Here is a 21,220-nt window from a genome sequence, read left to right on the forward strand (position 1 = left end):
TCTCCCTTTTTTTCTTCTTCCAATGACAGTCCCACATAAGATATTTAGAAGTAAGGAGCCTCAGTGATGTACATCCCTTGCAGAGATGATACCCTTAGTCTAAGGCTACATTTCACATTTCCATGGTCTTAGCAGCTCTCTGAATGTATATCCAACCTTACAATTATGCTACAGTTGTCACTGATCTTATGGCCAAGCAACCTCAGCTGTCCTGCTTTTAGAGCAACAGCATGTAGGGAAACTGAGCCCTCTAAAATGCCTTTGCCATTCTTTGTGCAAGGGAATATAGGACAGTTGAAGTCTGAACAGCCTATATGAAAGAGTCTTTATGAGAATGAGTATTGCCAAATAATATTTAGCAGCTGCTGCCATTAGTTCTGTGTATGTAGGATAAGGCTTACAACAATTTGAATATTTATCACAGAATGAACATTCAAGAAGCTCAGTACACAAACAATTAAATCAGTTTGCAAAGCTTAATACTGGAATTTGGAATATATACATTGAACTGAAACGATAATTTCCTTCATGCATGGAAATCAGTGGTTCATAGGGCAACAACTATATTTTTAGTCCAAATGTGTACATAATGTAAGTATTTTTTAATACCTTCCATCATGCTCTTTCTGTAAATTCATGTAAATATGAACAGGATATTGACATTTCTGTATTTTTTTCTCTAGATAGAAATAGGTATCATTTTTAGGGACCTCTTTAACAAACATGCTACGAAGAGACCAGTGGCTTCTCTTTCACATATTTCAGCTGGTATAAACTGAGGGAGGTCATCTGACACTGAGGTGATTTTCCATTTGGAGATGTACTTTGTCTTTTTGATCAAAGTGGGTAAACTGGTAAACATCTTGTTCTGCTGGTTGAATAGGAAGAACATCACTATTGCTACGTGGTGAGTTCAGAGGGAGCTGGTTTTTACGCAGCGCTCATGGCAGGAACTTCTCTGACTCCATGAAGAGAACTCCAACAGCAACTCCATGACTGCAACATGTGCACTTCTACCGAAGGACTGGCTAATGAGCTCTGGCCCTGGTCTATTAAGTAATACCACACATCTGCATGGTAGTTTATAAATCAAAGAGAAAAATCCAAATTTCACTAAGTTATATTCAGTTAAAAGATAGATGTTCTCATAAAAACAAAAAAAATCCTGGTCTATCTCTTCCTATCCCCATCCAGTGCCTTCTTTCACTGGGAAGAGGATTTCTGGAATGAGAACTTTCACAGGTCCCTCCAAAGCAACTCTGATAAAATGTAATACTGTTGTATCCAGGGAGAAAGATCACAGAAAACTGGTTTATTTTGAGTATTCATATCCACTCACTGGCAGCTTCCAGGAAGAGCAATGTGACACAAAGGTACACAGTGGAGAGGTTCAAATCTTGAAGTACAACGATACACTTAACTCCTTAGGCTGAATATTCAAGCCCTCTTGTATTTTACAGAGGGAACTACACAGAACCATTGCATGGGATCAGGCATGCCAGCCCACTGCCTGTCTCCAGTAGTGGCCAGCCTCAGGTGTTTGCATGAAGCCCTAAGAAATTCCACAGAGGACTTATATGGCATTATCTACTCTCCATCAAGCTTGCTGTTTAAATCATACTAGTTGGAGAAGAATTTAAGCCCTCTGTCAATATTGACCAAATGTAATATCCTTTAGAACTTTTCTCTTAGCAGTGAAATTTTAATTATAATTTTAAGGCAATATATCTACTCCAGCATACTGGATTTAATTTTGTGTTGTGCATTGTGCCATTTGTCATCTTTTTCTGCTTAAACTGAGCATGAGAGAATTTTAAAGAGAGATTTTCAAAATAACTTGGCTTGTTAGAAGTTGAACACTATATAGACTGGCTTTCACAAAGAAAGGACCAAGTTTTACTTAGTCTGCATTGCTTTGTACTTCTCTATTAAAAACATTAGCTTCAGATAACTACTGCTTGCTTGAAACCACAACCCCACAGTTTTGCTAGCACAAAGTGCTACAGTGAAAAAGTACATGAAAAATATGGGTTAAATAACTGAAATACTTGACAGAAGTACAAAGGAAATCCTAATTATTTAAGTGGATATTTTCTCCAGAAGTTTAGAACATCTTGCACACTCCCAGCAATGTAAAAATATTAGCAATGCAATAGGAGTAGCAAATAAATTATTCTGAAAAAGTAAAGGCTGCCTGGAATTATTTTTACATAGCTGTATTCTAAAGTCTCCCTCAGTAAGGAAGTGCTCATTTAAAATGTATGAATTATTCAGTAATTTTTAAAACCTTAAGTTTGTGAAATCAGGGGAATGTCCTGAAACAAAACTTTTGAATCAGAATTTATTCAAAATGTAGTAAAACATATGTCTCCAATTACATGATTATTTTATAGCTTGAGGCATGAAAAACAATATAATGTTAAAACAAATCAGACTTACATTTCTTGACTGAATTATACCTCCTCAGTGACTCACAATATGTTTTCTTCACATTGCTTGCAAGTCTGCAACTTTTCCCCACCAGACGTGGCTGTGGTACACACTACACTGCACATGGCACACCCTGCACTGCAGGAGTGCTCAACAGGACTGCTATTTTCTAGTGACCACAAAACAGAGCTAAGGAGGCTCTCAGTTTCAATAAGCTATATTCCTGGTTTGAAAAATGACTTAGTACAAAGTCCCAGTCTCCCTGTGTCTCAGCTTTTCTGTCTGCAAAATTAAGATAATAGACTTGTGCATTTTGGGAGGTTTTCAGGATTTTGGGAGATTTTTGAATGCAAAACCGGCTATACAGATTGACATTTATCCTTTAAAAAAAATTATTATGTAAATTACTCTTATCACTTCATTCCTGTACTGACATTAAAATGAAGCTTAAACATGTCATGATGAAGTGTCAGCACCTCTCAGAAGTATAAATGTATACAGGGTCTTCCAGATTTTCAAGGTAAGGTTTTTAAAGTTCATAGGATCTTTCTGTTCTGGTTGCTATGATGTTCTGTTTACTCATCCTGTGATCAAGTAGCAAAGACTAGCATATTGCACAGACTGTTCATACTTTTTATAGCAGTAACTTGATCTTTAACTGGGAACAAACATCCCTGCTATGCAAGTGAGGAAACTCAACCCTTAAAGTCCTAAAGGAATGACTATCCTTTCAGTGTTTAACAGTGTTCCCTTTGCTCTCACAAAGAGGAATGATGTCATTTACTCAAGCTGCCTAAAGAATTGTCTGGATATTGTCTGTATTCATAACCCTTTATTCACTTCAGTGAACCACCAATCATGTATAAAGTATCACCTTAATAACTGTGGCCATATAATTCATTTAGCAGGTCCTAAAAATATCCACCATTTACACAGTAATCCTAGCATCTAAGCCTACCTTAGAGCTATCTTCTCCTTCATCTTCATGGACTGAACTGGATGGTGAAGGAGTTGCAGATTTGCTTCCAGGTGGAGAGGGCGAGTTGTGAGGAACACTGTTTCCACCCATATTCAAACCAAGCTGTGCACTGAGCTGGGACTGGTTAATAGTAGTCAGCTGCCCATGCTGCATCATTCCTGGCTGCCTAATATCTGCAGGTTGAACCCTTGGCCTCATGGTTGCCATCTGAGGATGGGAACTATACTGGGCTCCTTCTGTATTCCGTAAATCTTGCATCTACAAGAGGAAAAAAACTGTATTAAGCATATCACTAATAAAGTGTTCTGTTCCTTTAGACCTCGGTTGGCCTGATTGGCTATGTAAGGCTTAAAGGAAATGGCAAGTACTTAAATAAACATGTAAATACTGAAAATAAACATAGTAAGGATATGATTGACATTTGCATATGTTATAAAGTACTCAGGCTCTAGCCTCAGCTCTTGGAAATAGCAAAAAAAATAATGAAAGCTTGGGGTTTTTGTTAATAGGGGGAACAAAAGGGCACTGCTTTCTGTAACTGTGGGTAGAGTATTTCTGAAATGCTAACAAACAGGGACAGGTTTGCACTCTGAAGTTCAGACCTAGACCAGAACATGAACATCCTCAAAATTCAAGACGATTTCCAGATCCTGCTTTTTTAACTTAGGATTTTTGTGGTTTTCAGTTGTGAATTTGGGAGCTGCAGTTTTCCAAGTCTGAATATCTAGTAATAGGTCCAAATCTACTTTGCCTGGTGCTGCCCAATGAGATACTGGACTTTTCAGTATTCAGACCATTGACAAGAAGGATGCATTGATAGACTGATTAAATGATTTCTGAGTCGATTTACTGCTAAGACATATACAAATGGAAAGCTCAGAAATCGCAGGATTGACAAATGAATCCATTGTGGTATGTGGGTCACTGCTTCTTAGCATTAACAAGACATACTATTTTAATGCAAGCAACAGATTCAGTCTCTGCAAGGATAAGAATTAAAAGCACTGGAGGATGAAACTCCTTTCTTGTCCAGAGGTCAAATGCACCATACACAAGACCTCAGCAGATTGCCTGTAACATCTTTTCGGTATACTCATACAGAAACACGACAAACAGCAAAGAGTACCAGAGAGAAGCTCAGATTTAAGCTAAAGTGTTTTGTGGGTGATTTAAAATTGAAGTATCAATTCAGAGCTGAAATGAAATAGGTATGGCTGTCTTTCTGTGCATCAGACAAACATGTATGTATGTATCAAGTAGAATCTGACAGGAGCTACTATTGTGTAAGTTTCATTATAAGGACATGTATTAATGGTTCAATATATTAACATAGCCACTTTTATTCTACTGACAGTCTTTGTCAGACATGTCATATGAATTGTCTAAAGATCACTCCGATTTTATTTTTTAAAAAATCTTCTTACAGCTCGTGGCTTCTATAACCCCTCTCTTGCTCATATACACACTCCCATATATCACAGCAATCTGTAAGATACCTTTCAACCAAACAACAAAAAGTAAAGACAAACCTGTAGCTTCACCTTTTCTCCTATTATTGACAGTGTAAAAATGTATCAATTTTAGGGGGATATTTCATGAGCTTGGGGATTGATTTTTGTAAAGGTGACTGGCTGGCAGTAAATCAAACTAATAATATCATTAGTTATGGCATACTTACCACTTTACATGTACTTGTGTCTCTGAAAAGCATTTGAATTGGCTTCTGACAATGTGACATCACAATTACACCTGTATTTATGTTGTTTTAGAAATTAATAGCTTTTGGTAAAAAAGAGTTATCAATACAAACTTGTTTTCCAAGTTCATTTAATGACTACTAAAGCACTGGAGGAGAAGAGCACAGAGAGCACAGAGGATGAAATCAATTGACAGCTGAAATTTGAATCCTGGTGGACATTTATATTTTTAAATTACTACTGATTTCTTGGTCTCTTCCCTCCAGTATCAGCTCCCTCCTTTCCAAGCATATTAGCCTTGAAAGCTATCATTATCTCTGCCTCTAGCAGACGACTTGTATCAGGACAGTTGTGCCAATGAAGCTGTAAGTGCTGCTCAGATGCTTTGCTCTGGATCCAGCTGTTGAGCTGGGCAGCAGCTGGGGAATGTGGAGCAGCAGTGGGAGCTCTCCAGGTCCTCTTGACCAGCATGGGGCAAGCGGGAAGGGGGTGGGAACCCACACAGTCCCTCATGTGCTGGGCACAGGGAGGCAAAACCTGCCCCAAAGCCCTCCCTGCACCCTTTCTGCAGCTCTCACTGTGGGTGTGTACCCTCCCTCCACCCTGCAGGGGCTGAGCCCTCGGGTTTTCATGGGGCAACACCTCATGCTGTAGAATAAACTCTTCCACAAAAGGCTGGAAAAGCTTGACTGCTTTTTTGGAAGAATCAGAATCCTAATGAGTTTACTAACTCTAGAAAGGAAACATGCACTGTAAAACTTCTAACTCATATTTTGAATGAACTTCAAAATTACCTACCCCTAAAAGCAGGGCAAGGGCTACCATTTTAAATACTTTTCCTCAAATAAAATATAATACAATTGCTTTAACTGATGCACAGGAAGAACCACCTGAATATATGGAAGAACTCTATTGTGTGGGTGGCTGTACACTGGAACAGATTCCCCAGAGAGGTTGTGGAGTTTCCCCCACTGGAGACATTCAAGAACCATCTGGATGGAATCCTGTGCCATGTGCTCTGGGATGACCCTGCCTGAGCAGGGAGGCTGGACCAGGCTGACTCATTGTGGTCCCTCTCAACCTGACCCATTCTCTGATTCTCTCATTCTGCTATTATTCAAAAAGATGTCCCCTTTAAGAGCTTCAAATATTATCAGATTGGTAATACAGAATATTCTGTATTTGTCTTCTTCAAACAATATGTATTTTTAAACAGTCTGTGATACAATTCAACTCTAGTACTGAACATAGGCTGTGTTTACAGATAATACAACAACTGAACAGTACTGACTGTATCCCCATACAAAACATGTGTGTATATATATTTGCAAGAGAACCCTTCACTAGGGAAATTCTGGGGACTGCAAATGAGGTGATGGAGTACAAAAAAACCCCCAGTATTTTCCTTTTCACATGAATTCAGCTTCTCTCCTGAATTTTTAAATCAGATGAATACCAGGCTACCCTCAGAAAACCAGGTGTATGCAGCAAATAAGTTTGTTTAACAGTACATTTTCTCTTTCAGATGCTTAGCTAGAAATCCTCACCTAAGGGACCTGCCAGCAGAGAACATGCCAGTTTAAGTCTGTTGCACAGAGCTGAGGCCCCCAGGATCCACAGACGTGATTCACATCTGCAGATGAGGCTTCTGGCTCACCTCTTCACCATGCACTGCAGAGCCTGCCTTCTCCCACCCTGCCCCTACCTGGTGAAAAAGTGGGATTGTCAGAGAAAATGGAAACTGCTCATTTCTTGAGTAAGAATGGACAACTAATCATATAAATGTAAAAAGTTGTCAGATTATGCTGCAAAAAACATGATGAACTTTCAGGTTCCTAAATGATCAACAAAACCAAGAACTGTCCCATCTCCTCTGTTGGATCAAGAGCACATCCAGCCATGAAAACCACACACTTGGGTCACTACTGTGGCATGATGGTATGGCCCTGTCACAGATGCTGTGATTACCTCATCTCTGCAGAATAGTAACACTAATCAGATACACTCTCTGTCAAAATTATATGCAAAGGATGGCCAATTTCTTCTAAACTACTTCAAAATCTGAAACTTCTTATTCCTTGTTCTTCCAGATGGAGTTTTACAAAACCCACCGCTGTGTAGCTGTGCTGGAGCCACATTCAGTATGCAGAGGCAATATTGCCAACACACTCCTGCCGAATGCAAAGCTGAATACAAATCCTGATGGATGGCAGAATGCCAAATGCAAGAACAAAGTTAAAGAGTTTTGAGTGTTACAGAGGATAAGGACAGTCTTAAACTGACGTCTTCAATAGTCTCTGTGATGAGGTAATAATGATAATATCTGGCACTTTAATATCATTCTCCATCTGTCAGTTCCAGGATGTTTCACAACTTGAGTTATATTCAGCTTTAGAACATGCCTGGTTTTATTTTGGTTTTACTAATGGGGAAGCTATGATACATTTCTTTTCATGGCTATTTTTTTTTCTGTTTGCATTTTGCTTATGAGCAGAAACTGAGCATTCACCCAAATAAGTGTTTGACTGCACGTTAAAAGACAGTACAAATCACTAATTCTAAGGTGTGTACTAAAGCCCCTTATTGGCACATGGGTAGTGCCAAACCAGAACAGGGCTGTCTGGTTAAAGATGAGCACGTAATGCCCTGCTCAAAGCTCCTGAGGCACTAAGAATAAAGCTAAAGAGCTTTAAACTGCAGACTATCATTCATCCCATTGGCTTAAAGTAAAAACAAAGCAAAGCGTACAGTGTAGAATACAGTGATATCATCCCTGTACAGAAACATCTTACTGCAGGACAATGTGAGTACAGTATCCTAATCACAGAATCACAGAAAATAGTGCTAGAAGGGACCTCAAAAGGTTATTTAATCCAACACTATCTCACAGCAGGATTAGATACACCTAAATCATTTCTGACATATGTTTGTCTAACCTCTTCATAACCTCCCTAGGCAATTCTTGTGCTTAACTATCCTTACAGTGGAAAGGGCTTTTTTCCATAATGTCTCACCTAAATCTCCTTTGTTGTAATTTAAACCTACTACTTTTTGCTCTGCTCCCAGTGGACATGAGGAATGTTTTTCTCCTTCTTTACAGAAAAAGTTGTATGCACTAGAAGGCTATTATGAATTTCCTTTAGCTTTTTTCTTCTTTAGACTAAACAACTAAACCTGAAGATTGAAAGACTTTGTTCATATGCTGTGTTTTCTACACCTCTGATCATTCTTTCTCCTGTCCTCTGGACTATATCCAATAACCTTCATATTTCTTGAAATATTGAGCTCCAAAGTCCACAAAGCACAGATATTTTCATCTGACACAGCATTCAGATAGAATCCTTCATCTCTCACAGGATGTAGCACATAGCACTAGAAAAACCCACACCAAATTATCTGCCTCTTTGATACAAACTGGTTAACCCACACAAGATGAAGAAAGTCAAATTGCAGGACTCTTAACTAATGTCCCAGAATGTGGCTTTAGGAAGCAAATAACTTTTTTCGAAGAAGCATTAGACAGGCAGTTGCAAAGGGAATGTGCTGTTAGTGAAATAAGTCAAGTTATTTTTCTAGTTATAATTAATAACCGTGAGGCAACATCTCTCTGAAAAGCTGTAGCAGTCCCAATTGTCCCTCCCTATTTAGATTCATTTATAATAAATGTTATCACTGGATGAAAGAAGAAAGACATGCTGCCTTAACAGATCGAAGTAAATACAACAGGTCTAAGTACATGCAAGAAACACTAGGGATAATTCACTGGAGATGAAAACATTAAAACATAAGGAGAAATACACAGGGCTTACTCACTGAAGCAAGTGAAGTTCACATATCTCACTACTCTGAGAAAATTCACATCTAGGCACAGCAGACATTATTCCTGTTACCACCATCAAGTCCTGCAATTATTTTTCTACTAGTTTTCTATGAGTTGAATGTTCTTGTGAACATTTTTGACGGACACTGAAGAAGGGGTTTACAGTTCTTTGCTCCTTGTCTGCGTGGTCAAGGTAAGTCAGAGAGTAACAATTTTTCAGACTATAAGAAGATATCGTTCAATCAATTAAGCAAAAAAAAAGTGAGAAAACCCCAGGAGATCTTAAGTGTTATCTATGAAGATACCCACAGTGTGCTTCTTTCTTCACTGAACCATGACCCACCTGAGACACCATGCAGGGGTCACAGACATTCTTTAGTAGGCAGAAGGGGTCTCTGTTAATGGTAGTATTCTCATTTATATTCCGAGGAAACTTGTGCTACTCCCTGTGCTGTATTAAATCTGAATGTTTCTCTGTTCCCAAATAATACTACCTTAAAATGCAGTATTAACCTTGGTTTTGCCAACCTGCTGAAAAGCCATGAAATTTGCTTAGAAATGTTACTGCTTTTATTTCAAGCATTTTAATTGTCTTCTACCATAAGCCAATGCACATCTGCAAGATGTTTTCCAGTGAAACAAAGATGCTCATTAAAAAAGAGAGGAAAAATGTTAATTCCTACATAATCACTTGATTCTGTAAGTGAAGGTTTCAAAGGGAAGAAAAGATGACATTAAAGTTGCCAGCCAAATTTGTGAGAACAGACACACTGAGAAGGGATTGTGTTTGGGAAATTATACTTACCATTTATGATCAAGACAATTGATAAATGAAAAAAACCTAATAATTTTATTTTTTTCGTGCTACAAAAAGCAAGCAATATTCATCATGCAGATGATGGCTCCCCAGGGAAGTGGTCACAAACACCAAGTTTGACAGAGTTTGGACAATGCTCTCAGGCAAATGGTGTGACTCTTGGGGTACCCTGTGCAGGACCAGGACTTGGACTAAATGATCCTTGTGGGTCTCTTCCAGTGCAGGATATTCTATGGTTCTATACAACCATAAGTTCAAACTTAAAAGAGTGTATTAAAATACAGAAATGTCAATTTTGGACACCTTTCATTCAGTTCATACAGGTGATCACCCAGTAGCACCTCGTGGTTATTCAATATATGGGAATGGTTAAGGTCCTAGATTGATGGCAAATGAATCAAAAGCAAACCATGCAGTTTCATCTGTTGTTTTCCATCATGGTAATGCTCTTTCATGAGATAACTTGAGATAACTTGAACATCTGTATTTACATGTTGCTGTTGAGCAGCTAGCAGAGTAAGGAAGTCAGTTCTCAGTGGCAAGAAGGAAAAGGCCTTTATTGTTTTGATTTCATCATACATATAGAGTTTTCAAAAGTCACCCAGATTGGTCAGTCAAAAACCTCCCCCTAGGACTGACTGGCCAGGTCTGCACCGTCCAAGTCTTGGGACACGGTTTTTAATAACATCCAAACCTTATCTTTATTTATAAAACACAAAAGGATTTCTCATGGGAAAAACCTGTGCTAGCCACATTTATACACCAGAGAAAAACAAAAAAGTGACACCAATATTTGGAGGTCTGAAATCTGACAGGAAGTTTGGATTTACTGATTAGAGTGGCTAAAACTGGTACTTGGTATATATGTGCTGTCATGAACAAAGAGTGATCAAACCCAAAGAGTCACATATTATCTGGTCTTTGTTTCCATACAGTTAAGGTAGAAATCATATTTGCAACCAAGTCTTGTTTTAACACACCTATAAGTGAATGAGTACTAAAGAAGGATTTGTTATGAGAGCCAAGGTTACTGTAAAATGACCACAGAGAGCCATTCAAAACACATTAAAAGGAATAACTCAAAGCATCATGGAACAGAGGGAGGGGAGGTGTGTTTTCAGCATCTCAGTTTTATAATTCTCCTCTGTATCAACTAACTGTATAATGAAAGACTAAGTTTTAAAGTAAGTGGGTGTTTGGGGAATATTCTACTGCTACACACAGGAGTATTTTATATACTATGCCCGCTGCATTTTTAGGGTAAAATGAAAGGATCATTCAAATTTCTGTTGATTAGGAAAACAGTCTTAAAATTAAACAGCAGAAACCTCACATGTAAAGAGAACTCAAACCAAAAAATAATAAAACCCCCACTCCTATTAAATCTACTACACTAATCTTTTCAAAATCATTCTGTTATAAATTAAACCACTTCAGGTTGTTTTATATAGTACTGGTTCTGCAAGTGATCTTAAGCCCCATTAAAGCAATTATATACTCAAAATTTGGCTGCAAAATTTTATAGCACGATCACATAATGACAAAAATGCAGTCATATACAGTTTCTATATTTCTTGGTACACAGTTAATTTGGTGACTATTAACATTCTTTTCTACTTTATGTTTTAATATCCTTTGAGTCACACAGGGCCAAGGTCTCAAAACTAATCATAAAAAACTACCGACTGCTATTCACTCTAATATAATAACCCTTTATTTAAAACAACTTCCAATAAATTTCATTATAAGAAGTTATTAAAAGGGTTAAAAACCTATTAAATGTCAAAGAATTTGCCTGACTCAAACTTCTAATAAAGAAACAGAATAGGCTTTCTTTCTGAATTATTTAAATCTTTACTGACTGTGCACTGAACCATGAAATTAGAAAAGTGTTATTAGAAGTGTTCTCTGGTTTTTATAAAAGTTGTAGCATAGAATATATCAAACCACAGTCTTTAACTAGACTAGTTAAAGAAATAGGTTTTTAATCCTGAATACATGGTTTTCACTGATATAAAGGGTCATAATTAAAAGTCTGGCCTGGAAGCTGAAGATAATAAAATTATTATTACAGGAGCATACATGTTCATTTGGTATATTCTGGATGCATGTTTCCATTTTAATTTGGACAAATATCTTCAATTTTGTTTGATCTTGCAAAGTCCACTAATTTGGACCCTCTCAGCAAACAATTAAGCTTTTAATAGTGACTCATTTTAAAGAATTAATGGTGAATAATTTGTGTTATCTTTTTCTCTTTTTTAAAGTGTCTAATGCTTAACAGCAGGTATAGGTTGACAGCAGACAAATGGAATCTTGGAGGTACAAGGCAAATATTCTACCACATATCTCCAGACAACAGTATTATCACTAAACTGGTTTGTTGGGTTTTTTTGCAAATAACAACAGAACAATTTTCTATTTCACCAGTTATTTGCATAAGGAAAACAATCATGCCTTTCACATTTATTTTAGTGATGCTAAAGAACTCCTGAGTAAGCAGTATATTCACAGATTCACTCAAACACACCTGAATCAATAGCCTTTCATCAAAAGAAATGAAGTCAGAAAGATGCCTGAGAGACACAAAATTGTCTCCCCTTCTTTTATACAATAAAAATAGAGGCATCCAGGGGACATGAAATTATTAAGTCAAGGAATACAAGCTAGATCTTTGGAAATACTGTTAACAGTGTGTTCACTGTAGGATGGGAGGGAAAAGGGGATGCAGGCAGCTCCTGTTGCCTTTGCAATGCTTTGCTCCTGTGACTGACCAACAACAACACAGTCGCCAGTGTGAGGTTGCTGTAACCTTCGTTGGCTTCTGCTCTATTGTATCCCATTCTATTCTGTTCTCTTCTGCTCTGGGTTTTTTTTTTTTCTATGGTGTTCAGCACAGCAGTATCAAACTATCTTCCTGCAGTGAGCTGAGCAATGTGACTATCACCTGTCACATGTTGTTTGCTGTATCTGCTTTAACACACAAAGGTACTCGACCACACCATCCAACTTTCCCTATCACCAAGTAGAGGAATTTGTATTGGATATGTTTCAAGTAATGTATAGTTATATCCATGTGGGAAGAGTAAAAAAATTCCTTCTGGTTAGGAAATCACACTAAACCAGCTGTGACAGCTGAAAGGTTGGTACAATACTAGGATGTTTTGTGTCTCCTATCTCTATAGGAAAACCCTAAAGAATCTAAACTGATCTCTCATCTCAGAAATGCCAATTCCTTCCCAAAGTCAGACTCTGCAGCACATCAACTAGAACAAGAGGTTTTTGAAAGACTGTCAATGAGATTTAACCTAGGTATGCTACTTCACGGAAAAAGTTTTTGCAAGGGACGGGTGACTGTCTTCTCAGTGTCAGCCACCTGTTCAGGCACTGAACAGACATATAGGGCAGAAGGAACCTCAAATTAAAACTTCTGTTACACAGAAAGCAGAACAAGGACTAAATCCCAAGTCTTCCACATGCTCTAGTCATCTTCCTACCCCCATTGCAAGTATATGAGAATTCCTGTTTGTTCTGTGCAAACATTTAATGGACCTTGCTTCCACTCCAATGGGATATAAAGCTGGATCTTTGAAAACAAGGCAGATGTAGTCTGTAGTTGTCTATATTCTTCCTCTTGGGCACTGTGATGTGGAATATCTTTGAAATTATTTCCTGGAGCCATAGGGTCCTGTCTGGGGTTGTGACTTACAAAAGGTGTTGTGACTGCAACAAAACTTCCTACAGAGTTAATCGCAAGCAAAGTCTGAATATGAGTAACTTCAGGCATAGCTGGGTTAAGGAGACTCAGCTGTCTCAGTGCTTTGAAGGCCAGTTGATAAATTCCACCTCTGTCTAGGCAAACTGTTTTTCCATTTCAGTCCTGGGTAGGAACCATGGTGCTGTGCTCGCTCTTACATTCCCATACACAGCAGTTGCATGAAACCAAAGGAACCTTCCTGTCACCCCAGTACTAAACTGCATAGAATTATGACTGCACATTATCCATCATCCACCCGAAAACCAGAATCATCCAAGGGTTTTTGTGCATTTTGTGAGTTTCTGGACTAAGTTAATTTTCCTTGAGAAAGATCTTATTTTTTCTGGCTTATACCAGTAGCCCTGAAAAAACCATACCATATCCCATGTGACTCTACTTTTCATTGAGTTCAAGTCTTAACAAAAAAAGTAATTTAGACTAATAAGAATGAGTTGGATAGTTTAAATTACATTAGTGAAAGAATCTTTTAACAAATCTTTCTGCTGCACTGTTGCAGCCCTGTAATTCTCAGCATGAGTGATGGAACTAATGGAAGCTGAAACAAAAGGTCTGCAAAACGTTTAACTCAGAAAATATTGTTTTTCATACATATGATCTTGTTACCATGTGATAAACTTACTGATATTTGTAACTATATTGTCATAATTTCCTCTGCAGTATAAACTTAATGCCATTGTCAAATATTGTGGGTTTTGCAAATGTTTCGCACATGTGCTACTGCTGGGCAAGACACTTTTTGTAAGCTATGAAAAATATGCTTGGCTCTCAGGGAAAAAGCAATTTAATGATATGCTAATAAGTCCATCATTCTTCTGTATTGTATTATTTACAATTTTGTCTCTAAAACCTATTTAACATCTCCAGTGTAATTATCCATCTGCATCTTGCCAAGTCCAATATTATAATCCTGAAACAGGAAAAATCTCAATTATTTTATTTTCAACTATGTAGAGGATGAACAGATATCCAGCAGTCTCAAAAGATGAGAATTAGTAAATTTATTTTGCTTAATGTCCATTATATTGGCATGAGACTGAAGATAATCTGGGGAACCATATTTTTAATTTAAGAATATATATTTATTTTCCTGGTTTGATATTTCTAAATGTAGCTATCTTACTTAATAAAGCCTGATCAACTTACCAAAACAACTTAAGAGAAAAAAGCAAAACCCATAACTTCTTGAAAAGGAACACTCTGGGCAATCACAACTTCTTATTTTTTTAAACTCATTATTCAGTCTATTCTTTTTGATCATGAAGGCTCTTATTGTCCCATTAATCTTTAGAATAAAGCAGCAACCTGGATTTAGATGAGAAAACTCCCTTTTCTTCTTTTATTTTACAAACTTGTACTATCAACTGGTTGCTGAGCAGCCACTAACACCTGGAAAAGCAGTATTTTATTACTATATCTACAGTGATTTAACTCCATCCCTGAATGCTACGGAAGCATAGTGGAGTCTCTGGTAAGAACATGTTGTGATATAATACTTGTTTTGCATATCCTAACACAGTAACAAAACTCTAAGAAAATCACCTGTTTTGCATGAAACCCACTACAATACAGAAAAGTTTTATAGTGAAAATGAGGGAGGAACCAATTGCTATCTGCAAGGGAGAAAATAGTGAATAAAGAAATTTACAGATCATGAGCTCAGGACTTTAAAGAAAACCACCTTGAAATAAAAAAACTTTCAAGCTTTGGCAATGATGTCTTCATGGTGAAGAAACAGACAGATACAAAGATAACATAGCAGATTAATGAGATCCTGGCCTTTAGAGAGAATTCTTCAAGCCAGAGAAGGCAGTAGCCACTGTGTGTTCAGAGTGGTGTTGTCCAGAGAGAAGACAACGTTTCAAAGCAATGGCCCTGCTGTTTTCTCAGCATAGCCTCACAAGCTCATCAAAGTGTTGGAATGCTTTAGTCTGGATGAATAGTTCCTTAATTTTATAGAAAATCTGAAGGCCTCTAGGATGTATTTCACATTTCATTTTCTTCTTGGATGATGGTCTAGTCATATTAATATGACTTCTAACTTCTGTTTGGGACTATCTAACCTACTGTTATCTGGAACAGGACATGATGATGGGCAATAATATTCATACGGCACAAACACAGCTTCTTACATTTCCCAGGCTTCTGAGCACAGCAAGCTTGTTCTGAAATCCCCAATTTGCCAATACATCAACTGTGTTGACAGACAGAGGCCTTGGTTCTAATTTTCAAAGTATTAATGGTTCCAGTCCAGATTAATGTAATTGAATAAAATGAACCCAAATGTAAGATGGGATCCACATGCCAAACTTTTACACTGCCAGAATGTAACCCTGGAAGTTACCCTGACCAGGCAAGCACTCACATGCTATGGAAGAGAACAGTTAACAATTAGAAAGCTTAGAATTCACATAATCCTTAAATGACATGACAGAAGAACATCCCAAATAACACAAAGGCATATCTGCACTCTTTTGTCCTGTTCTCAGTGGAGCTCTTAACACCAGTCTACCATTCAACCAGTGTGTAACTTCATATGACGTTGCTACAGCTCTTTTAAGTTTCATTAGTAGCCTAGAATAGGGTCATGCTCTACAATTAATAATGAATTTTATAACTACCTTATAATCTCATACTTTTCTCAGCAAAGTAATGATTTTAGCCACTTCACGAAGAAATTTTAAAGTGTAACTGCCGTGTGTGCAAAACTGCATCCATGACTGTTCACATAATTGCTGCAATTATGAATGCAATTGGGGTAAATTTGCAAGCAGACTACTATCTAAGTCTCTAACTGGTAATTTATGTGTGCCTTTACCCAATTTGCATGGGCAATTTTCATAATTACCTTCCCAGGTTTAAAACATAGATCTTGGGGGTAATGAATACTAATAACTAATAACTAACGAAGGAATGATGAAGGATGCATGAGCAACTAGTGGGATAAGTAAATTAGGAGCATATGAAAAAAATGGAAAAAATCTAACTTCAGCATAGAAATTTGCCTTTTTGTACATTTCATTTTGAACATATGAGTAATGCAACTAGAGAGGTCAAGTTCCTTCAATCATCCTTCCTTCTCCTATTATCAATATGCAACATAGCTTTTCTGGAAGTCAAGAAGCCCAATGATTTTCAGACAGACAAGCTAAATATGTATAGTGTAATTTACAGTAAGTGAAATTGTCATTTTAAGTGTCTAACTCTTCATCTGAGAAAAGCAGACATGCTCCTCATGAATGTAAGGCCAAAACATGGTCCCAGTGGTGTTTACAGATAAGCAATTGAATGAGTTGACAAGTGTCCTCCTGCTCTGAAGAATAAAAGGAACATACTGCATTCAACTGAAAGGCATTTCAACAAATTATACATCTGTTGCTACACTTAAAACCATAGTAATAAAAAAAAAATCTTGGCTTGTTTGTTTTGCTTTTTAAGAAGACAAGAGAATAGAAGAAAAACATAGCTAGATACATCTGTTAGCCTTGATCATTAACTATAAAAGAGTAATGAGTGCAATGCATTGGCACTGTATTTGCATTCTAGGATTTTAAGGATAACTGTATCAAAATAAATATAAAATAGGTATTTTAGAGAAAAGTAAGGATCCTAAAGTGCCTTCTTTTAACACTCTGTAAGAACTACATCCCATTATGGAAACCCTATAACCAAGTCCATGCATTTAATTACTCCTAATCTTTTAAAAAGCAAATTTTAAAGTATTTTAATTCATACACCTACAATATTTAGGAAAAAAAACATTGAAAATTTTAAAAAAAAATCTAAATGTTGAGAATTTAGAGATTTATTTTGAAAATCCTGAACTTCTTTTGCACACAGGATGCATAAGCACATCCTAAGGTTGACTTTTACGGCACCTACAGAGACTTCTTTTATTCTCAAAGTTCAGCAAACAACATCTGCCATTAGAAATGTGGGTTTTTACAGAGAGATTGTTCAGATATGGTCATATGTAGAATACTTGCTCCCCATGATAACGCCAATTAATCTTTTTACCTTATTAAAGTTTACTCCTGCCAGCACTGTAAAGTCAACAAAACCATAGGATAGTAACTGGGGCTCTATTTTGCTAAGAAACGGTAAACTGAATTCTTAAATAATTTCTAGATGAATAACCAACCTCTGCCACCTAAACCAATCCCATTCCAGAACAAAATGAGATAAAGGCTGACATATGCAAACAAACAAACTGTCAAATGCCTGCTCATAACCAAGTAACACTTCTATCTCTTAAAAGTATTGCTAAAATAATTTAGCTTCTAAATTACTGATAAAGTATAAGCATTACTTCCTATCATACTGTATCAGTGGTATTATAATGTTTGCAGTGTTTAACATAACAGATGCTAAATCTTATGTCTGAACGAAAAATATTTTCCATGTAAGTAACTACCACTGCTATTTAGGAAGTACAACAAAAAGAAATAAAAAAAAACATTATGAAATGAACCAATGAAGCAGTGCCTTCATCCTTCTAGAGGCCTAACATGCTCTGTATCTGTTGCAGTCTGGAGTCTGACAAGCTGTCCTTGCATCCAAAATGCTTTCCTTAATTTTAGAAAAAGATAGCAGATTTGTAACCGATTAATCTTGATATGTTTGCAAACAATGTTAGTAATATGAACACACTAGAAGTACTTTTGAATGATATCAGTGTGATGCTCATCTTTTTCAGCTTGAAATTAATTCTGTAATTTCAGGACTAGCAAAAATAACATGCTCAAAGGGCAAACAAGACGTTTACAAGGTGGTAAAATTCATTGGATAGTTTTCATTTCCCCAACTGAAATACAGGTGAGTAGTGCCAACATACAAGCCATGCTTTTCAGATTTATCTCATTTTCTAATTATTTTGCTTTTAATGTTTTTTACCCCTACACCTCATTCCATGCTATTTACTGACAATATTATGGCAGCCTTCTAAGACTGAAATTTTAGAATATGTAGATTAAAATTCTGAATCATCAGAGCATCCCTTTATTGCAGAGTTATGTGCAATTTCTACACTTACTCAGTGGTTGTCACTTGTGATAATCTTTAAAGCCTGACTGGACCACTGTAGCTGGCAACTACTGTGAAAATCTTTACTGACTTTAAAGAAAATGTTCTGGTTTTACTGTCAACAATTTAACAAGAGACATCTTTCTGTTACTGCCTCTAGCAAATCCAGATGCTGTAATTAATACTGTAGAAAGTACAACAGGAAATCCTCCCATTCCCCTGGAAGGAACTTACAGAACCTGCAAAAAAAACGATGAAATCAGGTAGCCCTGCATCTGAGAATAATTCTTTAGAATAGTCTGTGATTGTTTTTGGCACATAGATTCTGATTCAGGGACAGAAAAAAACAGCTTTTTTTCTTTCTTTTGACATTGACAGGATCTAAACCAGGGCTATAGCTCCTTATATATTTAGAAATACCAATCTTAATTAGTTATTTGCACACTATCTTGTGGACATCTTGTTTTCCTAACCATTTGGTGAAATGCAAAGTGCTCTCCCACACAGAGAAATAAATGCATTTTTTTAAAGAAGCAGAACAAACTTTTTAAATCTACATTCTATGAGTTCAGTTCTTGCAACAACAGAGTTACAGTGTTTTCCCATGGGAGAAATCAATATGTTTCAGTACTTAGTGTAATTAAATTACAAAGATTGTCAATACAAGAGAGTATTTTAAAACAAGTTATGTATAGAATAATATATACTGATGGCTAGATGAGAGATGATTCAACTATACCCCATTCTAAATGTAAGAGAAAAACATGTTTAATAAAATGTTTAATGACTAAATTAAACCCTGACTTTAATGAAGAATTCAGTAAAGAATTTTAAAGAAATAATCTTACAGAAAGAATTTTGTACAGTTTAGCTCCCACTTACACTAGAATAGTAAGAAAATAAAGTAAGTGGAATTAGAACACAGCTTTCAATTTCTGTGATAACTCCTGGAAACTATTTAATTTATATAGCAGATGTTCACTGAAATGAGTGCCACGCTACTTAGCCTTCTAAAAACTGCTGAATGAAGCAGCTATTCCTAATTGCTATCCCACTGTTACCTAATTTGTTCCTCCCAAATTGCAGTGTGCAGGCTGACCTGAACAATCTATCCATGTGTCCTTCTCAGAGGTGTGGATACATGACACATGGCTTTGGGTTATTTTCCAGTGTAGCTCTGAGATGGCAGGTCTGGCTAGTTAACTTGTGAGCATTTGCAAAGCTTGATCTCATCTGACATGCTTAAGAAGCAAAGCCTCACTGAACTGCATGTGAATCAAGGAGCTAAGCTTCACTTTGGCTCCCAAGGCCTCAAAAAGTCAGGATCAGAAATATATGAACTGCTATGCTACAACATATCAGGATGATCCCCCAACATTACACACATTTAAATACACATATTGATTTGCACTGTTGTATATAGTTTTGCTTAGCTTTAGTATCAGTCTAAATATTCTGCAAAATGAAGCCTTGTGTTTTGGACTCCAAGCAGCTGCCACTGGTGCCCATCTCCAGAATTCTGTTTAGAAGCATCACTACTCTCAGCATCTTTTACATCCAAAGCTGATTTTCCTGCCTCTTTGGAAGATAGTGTTTTGCACATTATAGCACACGCGTGATGCTAGAAGTGAAACATCATCTCATTACCACCAAGCTCCACAGTGAAACTGAGCAACTACAGGTCATGGTCCACATGAATGGTGGAAGAGCAAGATTCTTCCCACATTTCCAGAAGTACCATGTCTGCCTCTGGCACTGTCATGCCTGAAGCAAGGAGAGAGGTGATCGCTCCTGAGGGTGCAATATATCCTTCCCTTGAGACGTCTGAAAAAACATTTATACTGGATTCAGCCAGACCTCAGGGGATGTGGTAGCACACATGCTGGAGGGTATTCTTGCCTCTTTTCTTCCTGTCACTTTGTGAATGCATAGAGTTATAATTTAGCATTTAATGGGCAATTTCAGGCAAATTCCTTTCAGGTGGATACATAAACAAAACTGAAAATGAAACCAAACCCAGTAACAAACCCCAGGTTTCTACCTCAGTGTACAAATTCTCACCAGTATGGTCTTGCCTATCCATTTCTTCATCAAAAGCTATATAAGCAAAAATATGAATTTGAACAACTAAGTTGATAAAATTTCCCTCATTTTTAATTTGCCAACAAATGTACTTCTCTTGCAGCAGAAAAGTCTACTTTTTACTTCCAGAGCAGAAAATACTGAGCAAAATAATCATGTTAAGACAATATTACTTGTCTGAAGTCTACATTTGGTCCATTTAATTTTGAAATTTATTTTTTTTTCTAGATTATTACATGAGAGCTTAGAAACAACCTTCCAGTTATTCATACAAAATAACATCTTCAAAGACATTTAAAAAGTCTATTTATGCTTTCAGTTTGCAATGAACATTTGGAACTGGTAATTATAGAACTGTGATAACTAACTTAAAGTTCAAGAAGACATGATTGGCACAATAAATAATTGGTTTGCTCCTACTTAATCTACATTAATGTAAACAATAAATCTTCTCTTAAATAAAGATTGTGTGAATCTTCATTTATCTTTTATGACAAGAGAGCAAAGGTTGTAGCTTAATGAATGGAAAGAAGTAACAAGGTCAGATTTAAAAGCCTCAAAGGTCAAATTTCTGACATCTCTGAACACTGAAAAAAAT

General features: G+C 36.8%; 1 protein-coding gene across 3 annotated transcripts in view; it reads right to left on the reverse strand.

The window, feature by feature from the left end:
* TOX (thymocyte selection associated high mobility group box) overlaps positions 1 to 21,220 on the reverse strand; it is a 220,749-nt gene that overhangs the window by 41,417 nt on the left and 158,112 nt on the right. For 2 of the 3 annotated variants that reach the window (XM_085052893.1, XM_085052892.1), the window contains exon 4: positions 3,389 to 3,667. The exons of the other annotated variant lie outside the window; for it this stretch is intronic. In XM_085052893.1, coding sequence (XP_084909019.1) covers positions 3,389 to 3,667 — 279 coding nt within the window. The remainder of the gene's footprint in view (positions 1 to 3,388; positions 3,668 to 21,220) is intronic. 3 annotated transcript variants of the gene reach the window in all.

Source organism: Lichenostomus cassidix, chromosome 2, assembly GCF_008360975.1.
Source record: "Lichenostomus cassidix isolate B80296 chromosome 2, HeHo_3.0, whole genome shotgun sequence".
NCBI lineage: Eukaryota > Metazoa > Chordata > Aves > Passeriformes > Meliphagidae > Lichenostomus > Lichenostomus cassidix.